Genomic DNA, 18,338 nt, shown 5'->3' with positions numbered 1-18,338 from the left:
GACTCAGCCTTGTTAAACATTTTAATTTGTGAACGATTCAACCATTTTAAGCGCATTTATTTTCTTCAGAAAATTCAATTCAATTCAAGTTGAAATTGCAAAAGAAGCAAGGCTCAATTATCATATCATTATTTAGCAATTACTGAACCCTCCGTAGTGTTTACTGCACTGCCTTCCTCCTGACCCCTCCTCCCCGCCCTAATGCATTAATTAACCGGGGAGTGTTCCTGGTTGGCCGGCCCCTATCCCCTCTCCCGGGCTCAGCGGCTTCATTGGTCAGCAGCTCTCTTGAATGAAGCGCCGCAGAAACGTGCAGGCAGGAAGAAGCTGTGTGTGCCGCCGCAGGGAGCGACCGACGCACAGTAACACGACCGCCGGGCGGGCTGCGGTGGTGGTCGCACACCGGTTATCTGTCGACCAAAGGCGGCTGGCTCTCTCCCGGAGCTCGGTGTCGGTGAGTGAATGAGATTGATGCTGCTCTGCTGCACCTGGAAGGACGAACGCATGGGAGAGGAGGAAGGTAAGGAGTTGCTGGGTGCATGCGGCGGCGGGGCGGGAGATGCGGGGACAGCGGTGTGTTCTCTGCTGCTCAAAACACAGAGGATGCTCCACCGAAACTGGCAGTAAACATTCAGCTATGCACTGTCTTTTCTACCTGGGTTGTCGTTGTAGTGTCTGTCACACACAGACAACAGTGTTGCATTGGTGTATCTGCAGGGAGCGTCAGGCTGCACGTCCATATCGTGCTGCAATTGAAGCCATGTTTTCTCTCCGAGTTGATGCACCCGTCATGTTTGGGTGCAGTGTTCAACCTCAGGCCATGCACAGTATTCTTTTGCAAGCAATCTTCTAAGACAAGCAGCCAAATAGATTCTGCTTATTAATAAGTTGTTACATTAATAAATGTAAAATGAGGTGTAATCAATGCTGCAAAATTGCACAATTGTAAATGGTGCAGCTTGAAGTTATGGGCTTGCCTAATCTAAAGCTCTTACACAAAGTTGAACTGAAATTAAAAGCAAATTAGGGGCTATTTCCGGATGTGAAGCTAATACATCAACAGATAAAATCCTCCCAACTTTCCTCATCTATTTCCTTGTTTGTAACTGGCAAAACTTTAATAATGACAATCAGTAGGTGATAACAGCCTTTTTGCCTCATTCTAATTACATTCTAAGTAGTATTAATAGAGAAATCACTCTAGATCAACCTGGGACCACTACCACTGCCTGTAAAATGAATATTGAGAGGTTGTGAGATGATGAGGGAGGGAAACCGAATAGATTTTTATCTCCAATGTTTGCTGTTTGTTTTGCCGTGACACTGTACTGTGATAACCCTGCTTCTGATCTGTGGCAGTGAACTTTAACTGTCAGTCAGGTTCACTGACTCTTCATAATAGATCTTTTATGGGATTACTCACTTTGCATTAGAGTGAAAGCTCATTTGCAGGACAAACTGCAAGCACCAGGTCCCATACCCGCATAGGTTCTACACTGTGTGTGTGTGTGTTTGTGTGGCTTTACTGAGGTATCTGTGTCCTGTCTGAGACCTTCGCAGACAGCAGAGGTCAAGAGGGCGCAATTATCAGGGAGAGAACGCGCCATAATGAAGAGATGAGGTGAAAAAAATTTATTAGTAAAGAAGTGAGGTGAAGGGAGAGGAGAGAAAAGCCATTAGCAGGAACCAGACCTGCCTACGATCAATAAAACTACTACAGCACGGTGGCTCACTCAGACATTACAGTAATAAGCCGACCGCACAAAACCTCTGCCAACACAACTTTCGCGTTGAGGGATGGACGGATAATAAAAGCAGCAGCATTACCTTTTCTTTTGGTACAACTTTGATGCACTTTGATACCGATATCCAGATGCTGTGTTGCAGAGGCTGAGTTGTCTGAACTGATGTTTAAGTTTACAGCTGTTTTGCATTTGAGTGATGTTGCTGTCTCACTTGTTTTAGTTTGTTTTTGCCAGTAATAACGATCCCATCTTATTATGGGTAATGGGTTGACATAATTACATTATTTAGGATTCCCACACATGGCGACATCAAATCTCATGTTAGAAGTTTTAATGTAAAAAACTGTTTTCATGTTAAAGTAATATCTGCTTTTATGAAGAAAAGGTGACAACATGCACTTCCTGTTACACGTGACAAAGTGGCTTGTGGATGATGCAGGATCAGGATCGCATACTTGCCAACATTTCAGGGCTTCAGGAGTGAAAGAACAAGAACAAAACGCTAATGGTGCACAAAGTTACCATATTCTTCCTCTCAAGGATTATAGTTCTGCCAATATTAGACACGCACACACAGAGTATGCCCTGTGATGTGTTCTCAGGCAAATGAACTGCAGCAAAAATATTATTGTCTGTGTGTCCTGTCCCATGAACAGATTTGCATCAGCAGAAAACTCACACACACACACTGCTTCTCTCTCTCCAGTGCATTACAGAATTAGTTGTTCTAACTCTGTGAAATAGCTTTTTCCTGAAGCTCTAATCAGAATTAACATTTTCCTCATTACAGAGAGGGAGGATCATTTCATGGAAACATTTCTTATCAAACTTTTAAAAAACGTAAAAACCATATCTTTGTTTTTTAATGTCAGTTATTCTAATGTTTGTGTTGTTGGCACTTTTGAGCATAATTGTTGAAAGTGTGTATGCATGTTAAATTTACAGGTGTATAGCACATCACGCGTATCCCCTATCAGCTCTACACAGGCTTCTTCCCAAATCCTTTTATTTACCTTCAGGTAATTGCACAGATGCTACATCTAATTTCAGTGTGGTTCAGTCATGTAGTAGATAAAAAAACAACTATTACATGTTATTGTGACGAGAATATTCTGGATTAGTTTTAAACAGTTTGAATCGCTGGCTTAATAGCTGTTCTACTTAAATTATAATGTTTCCTTTCTTGATTTTGATTTAACTTGATTTGAGAATTATTTTAATTCAGTAGCAGTTAGACAAAACTTTATTACATAATACAGTAAATTCATTAAGTAAAGTGCAATAAGGTTTAATCTACCTGTTTTGGTAGCTCATAACCTAACCAAATCAGACTGCACCTGCATAGATCTGCACAAGGGCAAGATGTTAAAAGTAAATTTGATGCCTTCTAATGATGTGGCCTAAGAACTTTGCAGGAGTGTGATTATGCAAAAACCCTGGAATCTATTCCAAGTAGCTACATGCAGATCAATAACTAGACAAAACACCTACAGCCCCCAGGCTTCCCACAAAATACACACATCCCACAAAACACCAGTCCTCAACTAGGGTTGGGCCATGCGATGGTAGAAATTCTGTAATACCGGTTCCACCGCACAAGCTATCCCTTAGTTTCTCTGCTATATATTTTGGGGGCCGGCTATGTAGCTAATCAGAGTTGGATTGTGGATTCTTGCACAATATCGCAAATACAGCTGCTTCACAAGTCAACGTGATTTGGCCAGCAACTGTCCTCATCGGACAACAATAACATGTTTAAATGTTCAAAACTTTGAGGCAAAAAGTCTTTACTTCACTAAATATTATGATTTTAAACCAAACACTGAAGACTTCACATCAAACGGATCAATCGTTACACTGCTGCTGAGTAATACTCATTAAAATTGCCTGTCGGCCAACTGCAGACACCAACAAACACGGAGCGGTTCACTGCTGCTGATATTCATGTTGCCGGTCTGTCAGTAATGATGAAGGATTCTCAGATGTGTGTTTGATATCTCGAGCTTTAGTGAGGATCATTAACCAGTGCCGGTGATTTGCATTAAAGGCGATATAAGGACAGAGATAACAAGCAAACATCAGCAATTATTACATGTCGTTATTGATTTTATGCACAGTGAGCTGTAAAATGGTGGACATCAGAGCATCCTTTGACCTTGTGTGTTATTGTCTGTTACAGCTGGAGGAAGTTTGCCCGTCTGTGCGGGATGCAAACAGGGGATCTACGATGAACAGTACCTCCAGGCGCTAAACGCTGACTGGCACACAGTCTGCTTCAGGTACTTTCGACACAAACTCACTGCCCACCAGCCTCAACATGTTAACACAAGGGCAGTGATGGAGCGGCCGAATGAACGGATCGAGTGTAGAGTTGGAACAGTTGGTTGATGAATGGATTAGTCGTTTGTCCTTTGTTGCATTTCGTTCCCCTTCTCATCTCATCTTTCTACTGTCAGCTGTCCAATAAAGGCATAAAATCACCTTTCACTACTAATAAAAAAATAGAAATTGAATTTGAAACTATTTTAGTAATCTATGAGTCGTTCCAGTTGTTTTTCCAAGTAAAAAATACCAGCACACACAACATTTGCTAGTTTCAGCTTCTCAAATGTGAGGATTTGACACTTTCATTTGTCAGTAAAAGGAATAACTTGGTTTTGGTGTGTAGCCAGAACGATTAGTATATAACTCGAAGATTAATCAATAAAGAAAGTTAACAGGTTAATAGTGTTGTCTTAATGGACCTGGATATTGTTTCCGCTGCTGCATCCAGTCCTTTTATCTTTCTGCATGACATCAGGAAAGTTTGCACCTGCTAACTTGTCTGAGAGCGGAAGTGTTATCATATTTTACTCTGCTGGTAACACGAGAAGATGCTCTGCCACCATCTTTTCTTTTTTTTTAAATGAGAAAAGTTTTCTTTAGGCCTTATCGAGCATCAACTTTGATTTTGAAGAATCAGACCGCAGACTGTTTCATCACATCGGGCCTTTTCTCCTAATCAACTAATGCAAACTGTAGTTTATGTTGTTTCCCACTCTAGCTTTTGACCTGCAGCTGCCACCATGATTAACATTTCCACAGCAGTCGATGTGTGTGGTTTTACTTTCCATGGGTTTTGTTTGGGGAGAAGAATAGGCAGGTTTGTGTTTCAGTCTCATGCAGGTTTCTCTCTACATTGAAGTCTGGCTGCAGTCCGACTCGTTCAAACTGAAGACAATAGGTGGAAAGGCTTATTTCCAGAGTGACTGTGTGAATATGGAGACTGTGCACAAAATGTCTTCAGTTTCTTCTCAGTTTGATCTTTGATAAATTGTGCTGCGGCACGTTGTGTGTGTGTGTGTGTGGGCAGAGAGATTTCATGTGAGTCTCTGTGTGTGAAGGAAATCTATTTGCATTTTCATTCTTATTTTGACCAGTATTTGGATCTTTGAGATTGAGCACAAATCTGTTGAACTTGTCTGATCTTAGCGGACAAAAACACAGGAGTTCCCAACATTTTGGCGACTGAGGAGCCTCAAAAACCATAAATTAGATTTATTATTACTGAATAATTATTGAATTATTAGGCCATGCTATTGTACCACCCCGGCCCTTCAAGAATGAATTTTAGTTGAAAAAACAATCTCACCACAAGGTCCACTTAGTCACTCTTCCTAAACAGAATTGTAGATAATCATATTTCCACTTTAAGGACTTATCCATATCTAATATTGACTGAAGAGTAGAGCGAGCAGATTTGACTACATCTAAACCTGTCAAAAAACATGCTCCCACAGGTTCGGGCATTTAACCACACAGATTAAAATCTAGTTTATCCAGTTGCTTTACATTCTCTCTGTTAGCGTTGTATGAAGAGCCTTCCACGGAGCTCTTACCTTACTTGTATCTGTGACTGTTTGTGCTACATGTATGTTGTCTTGAATGGACTGGAAAGTTCAGGCGTCACTAAATGTTCAGATCAACACAGTCGCCTCAGGTCACCTCAGATCGTATAACACGGTGCATCCGAGCACGTGAATAAAAAAAGACACACAGATGGTCGAGACAAACTAATGGCCATCGATTCTTTCAGCACGCCAAACTGCAATCTGAGACTTCCGCCAACAGCTTGTGTGGAGCTGGAAGGAGCTCTTCATCGTTTGTCTTTATGACATTTTAGATTCATTGATTGTCTTTCGAAGTACAAAGAATCAAACAAACTGTTTTTATGGTGGAATTTCCCTTTATTAAATGACAACAAATATTTATTTTGACATTATGAAGCCTACCGAATAACGGAAATAACATTAAATAACCTGTCTTGTTTGTTTTTGATGCCTCTTCATCATCATGCTAGCACCTTTCAGTGTGTTGTTTTTCTGATGAAAGCATGACACTGCGGCAAAAACATTACCGAGCTCTTTGACTGATAATTCCCATTAGTGCTGATAATCTCATTATGTTGAGCCAGGAGAAGTTATTTACTTTGGAAGTGGGGCAGTTTTTACAAGGCTGCTCTATGTATTATTAATAGGACACAGTTGTTGTTGATGTTGCTGCAGATTTTGTTACTGAGGGTCTTATGTAATATCTCCACCTCTTTCTCTCTGCTCTCTCATCTTTCATCCAGCTAACCTTGTTTCTGACGAGCTCAAACAACGGGAAACATTTAGTTTGTAGTTGTTTTCCATTTCAACTCCTCACAGTATTCTGAAATCATCAATCAACCTGTCAGTAATATTTCGCTGGCATGTAAATGTTGCTGCTGCTCACAGCCTCTCTTCCCTCTGTAAACCTCAATGGCGTCAGACATGTCAAGCTGTCTTAAGAGTACTTTACAGTTTAGCTGGACTCTTAATGGACAGTTTTTTAAAAAAAGGCTCAAAATCGATGCAGCAGAACCACACACTTTTTCCTTGTCAAAGTCTGGCACCTACATTGCGCACAATGCAACTCAACTGCTGTGGTTAGGTCACAGATTCGGGAGTGCGCTACAGAGGTCCAGTTACTCACTTCTGTCTAACTCCACACCCCCAGACTTGTTTCATCCTCAGAGTTGTAGTAAGACTCAACCGACGCAATTTATCAGATTTCATGCAGCTCCCTCTGGAGCCACAAAAGGCTTTATGCAACTTTTGTCACATTCGCTGTGTTACTCCCCGAGACCTGTGAACAGGCTTTGATGCATCATCGGCCTCACTCCTCTCCAGTCGGCAGATTTGCCGTCACTGTATGGAAAACTCACCGCTTAGTGTGTCATCAATGATTTCCCCTGGCCGAATGTCTCAATGGGAAATCTGAGGAGGTGTATCTGGTCCACAATGGTTTTGTGGTGTCTGTGTGTGTGATGAGAGAGTACAAGTACAGAGTTACCTCAGTGGGGTGTCTTTTTTTTTTTTTTTTTTTTTTTTAGTGGTTGCATTTTTTCATTTCCCTCTTTTGAGTTTATTTATGTGTGTGAACTCATTTCACCTTTTGTTTGTTTGCATATTTATGCACTTTTGCTGAAAATAAAAGCCCTTTGCATTTCTTTGTAACTATGCGAGCATTAGCTGTGACGTCTGTGCAGCCGACAGTGTTAAGCCAGCTCCCTCACACTCCTTTTGAGGTGTCGGATATCGGCCTACAGCTTTAAGCCCTTCTGCCCACCATGTACTGACATGACACACACCAGAACTGCTGAATTAATAGGAGTGAAGCCATGTGAGCAAACTGTAAAAATAGTGTTGATTCGTCTTCGAAATTATCCTGCGTTTCCCAGTGTATCATAACATGTCTAGAAATTAGTGAGAATCTTTTTTTGACCCAGATCCAAATCCTCAGGGAGAGCATGATTGTCATAGAGAAGGAGGATTTAAAATGGCCTCGCTTTTCAATACAAAACATTTGTGGAAAATTGACTGGTGGGGCTGGAGCTTAAATACAAACAAAAAGAAAAAGTCCAGCTGCAGGGCCCAGTGCTGCGACAAAGCATTACTCCAGTGAAAGGGAAGTGGAAATGATAAGAGAAGAGGAGGATGCAAAATTAAAGTGCCCAGAGTGTTGTTTGAAGACAGCAGGAAGTCCCTTGGGTGCATAGAAAAAAAACATCTCAGAAAATAGCAACGGCCCGCTGTGTATATACTGTAGCCTTCGTGGGAAAATGCAGCCATGTTCTCACTGAGACTTCTGTTTGTCCCACAGCTCAATTGTACACACCGCAAAACACCAGAGACTGTGTTAACTTTATGAGGAAGAATCCACACCATTTATTGATTGCGAATACTTACTACTAAATGACCAGCTTGGCTTTTGATGAACTTTATGACTGTGGCAGTTACTTCACATCTTTCACCAGAAATTATTGATCTTTGCGATGTAGTTTAACAGTTTTGTGGTGTTTGTCTCAGAGAGATGTGTGAGAATGTGTAGTTTTTCTTTGACTGCAACAGTAGTTTCTTCATAATAAACAAGAAGAATAGAGCAGTAAACATGACCAGAAAATATACCACAGTGGTTCTGAGCTACTCTGTGAAGTGTAGTTAAAAACATCACACAAATTGGAGAAACACCACAGATGGTGGCAAAACATTGTAGCAAGAAAAAGCCAGAGAAAGGAGAATTACATTTGTTTACAGTTATTTTCGTAGGTCCTTGTTTTTATGATAACATTGATATATTGTAGTTGATTGTATGCTGTCTCCTGACATCTGGGACAAAAACATCAACAGTAAAAAACACTGGTTAGACAAACTTATCTGGAAGAAAACAAAGGCGAGCTGTAAAATTATCACCCAAACTGTCTGTCGTAAACATCCATCACAATTTACAGACCGACTTCCTACACCGTTTTCCTTTTAACTTTTGGTTTAACTTCCAAATACTGTGGTTTAGATAATCTGGCCAAACTGCTGAGTACGATGTAATCATAACCAATAAAAATGGGGGAAAAAAACAAAAAACTATGAAAACAATTTAAGTTATAATAAATAGTAATATAAAAATATTGTATAATTAGTCATTTCATTTTTACACTATAATAAAGTGTAATTATCTTTTAACACTTTAATCAACCTAATACAAATAGACTTTTTTCACAGCAGACAGGTGTTACTAACATTAATGTGACAGTGAACCAGCATGCAAAACACCAGGACCCTGAAACTGAATGAGCTAAATGGTATTCAGCCATTATTAGTTTTATTATAGTATATACCTGTGCCTTTCCTACTGTGACAGGTCAAAATATCTGCTGTGAAAAGGGCCAATCTTAATAAAAGCTGTTGGTAATTTCTGCTGTCCTGTTGCTTTTTGTAAGTGCAAAGCAACGCTCTGCTCAACTTACGCAAGTCTTCATTTGGATACAAGTCAATTTCATCACGTCCCCTCTTATTGTTTCTTCTTGACATTTCTGCAATATCACTAAAATGTGTGCTTCCTCTGTACACAGTGTTTCATTATTTTAAATCGTTTAATCATTCATTTCATTTCTGAAAATGCCTCGGACTAAAGGCTCTCAAGATGCTTCTCAGTATGTGTTGTATTTTCTTCACTGTGGATCTGAGGGGATTAAGTTAAAGTAGCTCTTGACATCTGTGAAAAGAAAGGACACCAGATGCAGAAGGTGTGTAGCATCGTTATGATATGACTCTTGGAGTCAGTCCCAACTTCTTGTTGCGTTGTGGGAATGAGGAACAAGAGGATTTGTAGTCTATTAGCGTCCTCTGTGATCCTTTCAGTTTCATGTTTTTTATTCACCATATGGAATTTGCATTTTATTTTCTTGCCCTGTCGATGTATGTAGTCTGAATCACCAGATTATTGCAAATGAATTTCTTCCCCTTTTCTGTAGCTACATGAATAAAACAGCTTTAGAAATGTGCATTAAACTTGGTAAAGCAGTCTTCATTTTATCAATATGTGTATATATGTTATTCCAGCTCTGAAAACTCGTCCGTGCTGCAGTCTCTCTGCAGTACAGTGCAGCACTGTCCTGCTCCCAATAAAACTATTTCTGCTCGACACTCACTGCCCCAGCACTCGTCCCAAAGGACTATAAAGGTTTGTGCTTTGTTAGCACTTCAGCTAACAACCTATTTTTGTTAGGTTCAGTGTGTATCTGCTGATAACGTGCAGACTGAAGAATTTGGTCACACAGTGTTTTTGTGTAACGTTGGTGATGGATTCACTTGGATACACTTATGTGCTCGCATATTCTGTAGTAACATCAACAAATGCACAGCTGTTATGAAACATTTAGTTACAATTGTTCAGTCAGTGCTGCCCTTTCTCAAGGACGAGCTGACACGAACCCTTAAGCTCCTCCACTGCCTCCCTCTGCTGCAGGACACGTTGAAACATTGAATGAGTGGAATACAGAAACAATGAGAAAAGACAAAAGATAGAAGCAAATGTGGAAGGTGATGATTTTTTAGCGAAATCTCATCTTCACCACGTCTTTCCTTCCAGCTCTGTGATACAGCAAAGTTTGGCTCAGAAAGAGACAACATAAAGGGCTGCAGTGACTCAGCTATTTCTTCCTGCAGATGAACTCTGCCTGGTGACAGAAGCTGCAGGACACGATGGATGATTCATTGTGTGTTGGACTGTTTACTGACTGCTGAGTCAGAAAACACATTTTAATGCAAAACCTCAACATTGAACTCTGACAGTGTTGATGGCTCAGTGACGTTAATGAAGCGAGACTGTTAAGTTATTATGAAGTTATTATGGATGCTAATTAGCACTGGGGTTTTTATAAATCACAACAAAGGAGCTTTGATAAACAAACAAAGCTGGGTAGTTTGAGTGATGTTTTACTCCTTTTTCAAGCAGTAACACCAAATATTCGCTGGTTCCAGCTTCTCAAAGGTGACGATTTAATGCTTTTCTTTGTCATATATGAAAATAAATTTTGACATCTTATAGGCATAGCTATTAATCGATTTAAAAAATCAGCTGAGTACTTGAAAGTGAAAATAATCATCATTTGCAGACCTAATGTTTAGTTTCATGTATCAAACATGACAATAAGAGTCACAGATATAAAATTGATATCAAATTATGTAACAGTGTTGAGTTTTAAAATGTTAACTTTAGCTCCTAAAGAAAAAACATTTTAACATAACAGAAATGTAAGCATGTTGAATGTTATTGCCTAAAGTTTGATTATCTCATCTTAACTGTGTCCAGGCACTGAGAGGGGAAACGCAAATATAATAGTTTTACAGATTTTACAGCAGCTGTGTCAGTTGACTGTGTTTGTGCAGGCTGATGCTACCTGTATATAATGATCTACTTTTACTATAGAGATTGTTGTTATGGTGACGCGCGGCTAAGACGTCCATCTGGGAATCAACCTACACTCTGTGACATTATTAGATTGTTAATAGGCAACATTTTACTGTCTTCACTTTACAGCCTGACTGATAAGATTTTAGGCGTCTAAATCGATAGTGATATTTGAGCAAAAAAAAAATTAATATATCAGTACATCGCCCGATATGTTTGTATTTAAACAAGTTACATCAAGAAAAAAAATGAATCAGGTTTTAATACGGAAAATATGTGATGGTGACACCTTACCTTTTATTTATTTGCAGACGCTTACAGCGATGGCGACATACTGTGTATAAGCAAAAAGCTAATATCGGCCTATATACTGTACTGGCTCTGCTAATTTATCAGCAAGGCTCTACTGTGTGTCTGGGCATAGAAGTCTGAGGATGTGTGGATCAATCCGAGCAGCCGGTTGATGACACCAGCAAACGTGTAGACCATATCTGACTCAGCTGGTTTGTCTGAGGCTGCTGGAACAGACTGTTTCTGAGACTTCTTTGGGTATCTGTGAGTGAGGTTACACTCAGAAAACAAAGCACCCCAGGGCTCCTATGAGGAGGCTGGTAAATCAAATGTGTTGTGAGGATGTGGATTTAATCAATGACGAATAATAGGAAATTTGATTTGCGCTACCAGAATCTTTAAATGTATTGAACAGTACAGGAAATGGGCAGTTCACGTTACAAGGGCAAAGTCTAAGTAGAGTTTTCATGAGGTTAAAAAGAAGAAAAAAGCAGCCACAAGGTGGGTGGGGCAGAGGACAGGAAATAGTTGATGAAGAAGCGTGACCCCTCTTTGCAGCTGTATGAGAGAGGAAGTAGAGGAAGGGAGAGACAGCGTACAGAGAGAGAGTCACTGATGGTTGTGACAGCGAGGCTGGTGGAGCTGTACGAGTTAAACATCAGAGCTGCTGACATGAGTCTGTCTTCTCACTGTCAAAACAAGAGCGTCGCTCCCCCGGGTGATGTGTCAGCAAACTACCAACCCAGCAAGAAGCAACACAGAAAGTAAGTGGACCAGAGAAATTATGTGGCTGGATGTTTGGCACATTAGAGTGAAACTTCTTAACAAATCAATCTTAATTTAAGGTCAGCCTGCTTGCTTCGCTCACATGGTCTTCCTCTGTAGACGGAGCCCGCTTGTCATGTAGTTATAGTTGTTCAAACTTTCCATTATTCTGAGCACTTTTAAAACTTTTTGTTCATTTGTTGTTTTAATTTATTCAACTTTTGATGTCTGCTAGAAAGGGCTGCAACTAACGATTACTTTCATTATCGCATAAATCTGCATGAATCTATTTTTTTGATTAATTGAGTAATCGTCCCCGCGACCCTGTGCGCAGGATAAGCGGTTGATGATGGATGGATGGATGGATGGATAGATGGATGGAGTAATCGTTTGGTCTGTAAAACATAAGAAAGCTGAAAAATGGCAGTCTCATCCTAGGGGCACAAGATGACGTCCCCAAATGTCTTGTGTTTCTGACTAGCGGAGAACTTGGAACCGTCAGTTGTTCTGTCTTTTTGCTTACATAATAACTTTGACAATGAATTGATGATTGAAATACTGTGACTTTTGATCAACTAACTGCAAAATCAACTAATAGTTGAATCTCGTCTGTTGAACTTAATACAGATGAAAGTTATTTTAATGTACATCATTTGTGTCAAATTGACGAAATAAAGCAACAACAGATTTTTTTATATAAACAAATTGAACTGAACTAGACAGTTTTAGGTATTTTCACTTGCAACAAATCATTACTTTCATTTTATTAATGAGTTAACAAACCATTTGGTCTATAAAATGTCAGAAACTTGTGAAAAATGGCCATCACAATTTTGAAGTTGACGTCTTCAAATAGCTTTTTATTTATTTTTGTCTGACCAACAACTCCAAAAAAAATTCAATATATAATCACACAAGACAAAGAAAAGCATTAAACCTTTACATTAGAGGAACTGGAACCAGGTTATGATTGTTTGCTGATATTGTTTCAGCCCATAGCCAAAGTTAATAGGTATGTTTCATTCCCCTCATATTTTCAAGCAGAAGCACCTTCATCATTCAGTTTTAATACTGCATTGATTACTCTCAACGTTTTCTTCAAATCTACACTATCTTCAGTATAAATAAACAGACTCTGAAATGTGTCACTCTGTGGGGTCTTTAAGTTGTCTCCCACTTCTGTAATGACACAGCACATACATCAGTCACACTTCTGTCTGTGGGTTACCGACTTCCCCCTATTTTTCAAAGTGAGACAATGAATCAAACCCTGCTGTCCTACATGTGACTGACACTGTCTGTGTGGTGTGGACTTATTATTACTATTAATATTGAATATTTCCACCCTGTTAATATTAGCCGACGTATACTTGCTCACATCATCAGCTTTAACAAAACGTGTTTTTATGAGTCAAAACAATGAAGGATGTGTGTGTGGAAAAGCAGATAAGCATGTTATCAAGCACAACCAGGCTGTTAAAGGGGAAAACACATTGTCAATTTAGCCTGCCCAGAAATTACATTGTACTTGTATTTATTTATAAAAGGGAAAAATATATATAAAGGAAATTTGGCCATGCATACTGACAGACTGCACACACATGTTGTTATGATTTTTTTTATTTACAGTGTGATCACTCAGTCATTGATCCAACTGAAGACAGATGATGCACATCATGTAAAACTGTGCAACAAAATATCCCTGTGTTAAACAGCTTTACAGTCTGTTTTTAGGCTCTGTTTGTCTGCAGTAAGGATCAAAAAGGTTTTGAAGAAGAATTTTATTTGGATTTTAGAGTACTAAATAGACTCATTTTTACAAACCTGAAACTCTCCTATTATACACACATCTATATTGTCCTATGAGGTATAATTATGATATTTCAGCAGGATCTGAAATAATTTGACACAAATATGTTGTTTTAGAGCTACATGAATAGAGAAGTGTCTTGTATTTTAATCAAATATACATACATTGAGTCAGTAAAGACCAAACTTAATGAGAGAAAGAGACTTTTATTGTTTTGCCACCTCAAGTCCATCACATACATTTTAAAATGATAAAAGATTTATCTCTTCTTTGGCATTTTTCCACTCTAATTCTCTTTTTTTAAGTGGTTACACTTTAGATTGAAGCTCGTCATTTTTATATTGATTAATATTCCTCTTTTACATTCACCCAGTGACACTTTGCTCTGTGTCTGCACCAGAAAGGCATCCTCCTCCTCGCCGTAACGTCCCAGGGTTAAAACCTGCTGATAACATTTGTAGAGAGGAGAAAGGAGTCGTCCTGTGTGTTGGGGTGCCTTTGATTAATCACCTGTTCCCAAGCTGCAACCTTTGGCTCTCACTATAATACTTTAATCACACTCTGAAAATTAAATTCTGTCGTGTTTGAGTTCCAGACTTAAACCCTGCATGTGATGAAAAGAAGAAGGATTACCGCCCTCATTGTTCTGAATTTTGTGAATCCTGTGACTTTTTTGACCTTGATCATTTCATAAAAAGACTACAGCATTCGGACACTTAAAATAAAATACTGTATCATACATACCTGCACTTCCATCCATCCATCGTTAACCGCTTATCCTGTGTATAGGGTTGTGGGGGGCTGGAGCCAATCCCAGCTGACATAGGGCGAAAGGCGGGGTACACAATGGACAGGTTGCCAGTCCATCGCCGGGCCACACATAGACAAACAACCATTCACACACACACACACACCGAAGGACAGTTTAGAGCCACCAAACAACCTAGTCCACATGTCTTTGGACAGTGGGAGGAAGCCGGAGCGCCAGAACCCACGCAGACACGTTGAGAACATGCAAACTCCATACCTGCACTCATTTTATTGAATATTAAATAACTAAAGTATGGAGGCTGATCTTGATCACTAACTTTTCATAATCAGGTGGCAGTTGGATGAGAATGACAAAGCTAGCTCTGAAAACGTATTGTGTGTTGACTTTATTTGTATCAAACCAGTGCATTTAAATTTCACATTATTGATTACTGATGTTGTCTTCTGTTCCACCTGCTAACCTGGTCAAACTGTAATTAGTTTGCCAAAGATCATGTGACATTCATATTGCACAAACTCAAGGTCCACTTACTCGCTGTAAGAATGTCAGAAACATACTAGCGCACAGCAAACATTGTATTACTACTGATGATCTCCACTGTAAACACTAGACATCTTTGTGTACAGTTGTGTTGAAGCATGTGTACTGTAGACTGAAGCACAGTACTTCCAAACTTCGTTTTCCGGAACTAATAAGCTTAATCAAAAAGCCTGTTTGTTTTGATTGTTATTATTTTTATTTAAATCTTTAGTTATTTAAGCCTCACAGGTTCTGCCACCTGAACTGACTCACTGGGCTGTTTTCAGTTTCACTTCCTGTATCAGTACCCTCTGTTTGTGTCTAAGCTGTTAGAGAAACAGACTTAAGTCTAAACTGGTTTGTAAAAGAGACCTAATAATGAACAGGAGGTCTGCTGTCTCTCCTCCAACTCATCATGGTTCCCAGAGCTCTCTGAACTCTTTTATCACTTCCCCGCAGTGGAACAAGTGAGACTATGCTGACAGTCAGTCAGTCAGTCAGGGCAGCTTAACACTCACAAAGGAAACTGCTTTTTGTGCACATCATTTACTCACAGTCTGCCAGAGCTCCCATTAAGCAGCTGAATAGACCACCAGGTCACAAATAAAAGAGATTGTCTCCCACAGTCTGAAACATTTCTTCAGCAGCCAGTGCATAGCCAAGGCTACAGAGGGCGCAATAATAGCTACTGTTTAAAATGCACCACCTGCTCTTCTCTGCTGTGTTTTAGTTCTTTAAAGTCTTGCTAAAAACACATTCTCAAAGGGTTAAAGTCAGTATAAATGCTGCTGAGCTTGTGTTTGTCAAAGTGAAGGGAGTTTAAAATGGCCCAATAGAGAGAGAAATGGACGGGGGGAGGTGATGAGCTAATGCCTCTTTCTTTATGGGAGGGTGACATCATCGCCATGGCATTCTGTGTTGCCATGGAGGGGGTAGGCGATGATAAAATAGGGGGAACAAAAAGGGTTGCGTGGGAATGGCATGAATGTGTCCTTGAACGTGTGTGTTAATGTATAAGCGTTAAATGTATCAAACCAAACTAGCTCAGCCAAATCTGTGTAATAGGTGAATGTGTCTGTTAGTGTCCTGAACGCTTGGTCCTGGCTCCCAGTCCTTTTAGTTTTAAGGAAAATGTCAGTGGTGGAAATCTTGGCACCGGACCAGGAATCTCTGTCTATTTATGTCTCCTCTGAGGGGGAAGAGAGAGGGGTCTCCCCCAGACATGTCTGCCATTTCCTCAGCTTGACTTTCACTCGTGTGTGTGTGTGTGTGTGTACTTCCCTCTAACCCACAACCCCCTCATGTCTCTCCCAGAGGTTGTATTTTCTCTTTGTCTGTGAGGATTTCTGCAGGTACAGTAACAACAGCTGAGCACCTTTTCATGCAGTTGACACATTTGTTTCAGACACAAGACATTTTGACGTTTTATTGTCTAATTTTCCTGATTTCACTTTAAGGCTTGGCAGAGCAGTGTATTGGAAAGAAAAGGGATGTCCTTTGTTGATACAAGATTTAATGAGGAGATGTACACATGTGCATCTGTGTGTGTGCTGGAGTTTGAGAGGTGTGGCTCCTCGCAAATCTTTCATCTATCTGTCAGTTAGTATTGAACCTGCTCACACCTCTACCAGAACACACACACCGTTTCCTTTTGACTGCTCCTGCTTCCTGTAACGGTGTCAGCCCATGCGTCATTTAATGACCTGTGACTACATGCACACACACACACACACACACACATACAACATGAAAATACTGACCATGGCCGGTTGGTCAGCGAGGTTTGTCTGGGTGTGGTTTTATTTCACTGTGAGGCATTCAAGGGCTCGTCTTAAAAGGAGTCACATAGAGATCAGATAATAAATAATATACGAGAGCTGCATGTTTGCAAAAAGGCTTTGTTCAGATTAATTGATTAGTGTATTAACAGAAAAATCAAAAATCAAGCGAAATAGTAAAAAATGTCAAATATTCTTCAGCTTGAAGTCCCCAAATGTGAGGATTTGCTGCTTTCTTTTGTCATAAATCATTTGAATTGAATATCTTGGGTTTTAGACAGTTGGTGAACAAAACCAGACATTTTAAGATGTCACTTTGGGATCTGGGCTGTTTTGCCATTTTATAGACAAACAATTTATCAATTAATCTGAAAAACAAAGATTATTTGATACTGAAAATAATGGTTTATTGCAGCCCTAGTTCAAATGAGTACTTTACTTTAGATGCATGTGGCAGAAAATAAAGATAAAGTGCATCATCTTAGTGTCATTTTTGCTGAGCAGCTGCAGGACAGATTCATATTGTTAAACCACAACGCTCTGCATGTCAGTTCAGCTTCAAGACAGCATGTCAAATAATGGCAACATTTAGTCAATTAGTCTATCTGCATGTATGCAATTTCTGTGTGTGTGTGTGTGTGTGTGTGTGTGTGTGTGTGTGTGTGTGTGTGTGTGTGTGTTTCTGTGCGACCTTAACCTCATTCATTTTGATTTTGCTTTTAGACTGTAACTAAAGATTATTTTTATTTTTAAATAATCTGCCGATTAATTTCTATTTTTATCTGTTAATCGTTTGGTCTATAAAACACTAGAGAATAGAGGAAATGCCTTTAAATGTTTCAAATGTTTTGTTTTGTCTGACCAAAAGTCCAAAACCCAAAGAGATTAGTTTTCTGGTTGATTGACTAATTGATCAATTGAATACTTGATTAAGTGACTAAAACTAAAACGCTAATAATAACAGTAGGAATACTACTGATATTATATCTTGTTGTTTTTATTTTACTTCCAATAAAAGTAAAATTGTATTGTGTAAACTTTGGAGTTTATCTTTTCAAATTTGAAGTAGGGTAACAACTAACAAGTATTTTCATTATTCCTATAACTTTCTAGCTTAATAGATTAATTGTTTAGTCTATGTCATAAGTAAGGAAAATGCTTTGAGCTATTGATATTGATATTTAATTCATTGTTATATAAGTATATAAATCCTCACATTGTAGAAGAAAGTGTTTGGCATGTTTGCTTTAAATATGACTAGAACTATGAATCGAGACTTTTTTCTCATTTGTTCAGGCACCTGTGAGTCATCATTTCTCATACAGTATATTTACATTTTCATCCTCTTCAGCAGTTCAGTCCCTCTGGGAATTTAATTCCATTCATTCATTCAGACCTGATGTTTT

General features: G+C 39.3%; 1 protein-coding gene across 2 annotated transcripts in view; it reads left to right on the top strand.

Annotated features, from left to right (window-relative positions):
- Positions 1 to 294: 294 nt before the first annotated feature.
- Positions 295 to 18,338, top strand: part of limk1a (LIM domain kinase 1a) — a 53,857-nt gene continuing 35,813 nt past the window's right edge. The window contains exons 1-2 of one of the 2 annotated variants that reach the window (XM_038693264.1): positions 295 to 520; positions 3,925 to 4,024. In XM_038693264.1, coding sequence (XP_038549192.1) covers positions 463 to 520; positions 3,925 to 4,024 — 158 coding nt within the window. In that variant the 5' untranslated portion in view covers positions 295 to 462. Of the gene's footprint in view, positions 521 to 3,924; positions 4,025 to 11,892; positions 12,053 to 18,338 lie in introns of those variants that run through there. The other variant, XM_038693265.1, reaches the window with a different exon arrangement.

This window comes from Micropterus salmoides, unplaced genomic scaffold, assembly GCF_014851395.1.
Source record: "Micropterus salmoides isolate LMB-PRFRI ecotype aquatic unplaced genomic scaffold, ASM1485139v1 Ms_hic_scaffold_3, whole genome shotgun sequence".
In the NCBI taxonomy this organism is placed as follows: Eukaryota; Metazoa; Chordata; class Actinopteri; order Centrarchiformes; family Centrarchidae; genus Micropterus; species Micropterus salmoides.
The sequence above is the reverse complement of the archived record's forward strand: the minus strand, read 5'-3'. Positions and strand labels throughout refer to the sequence as shown.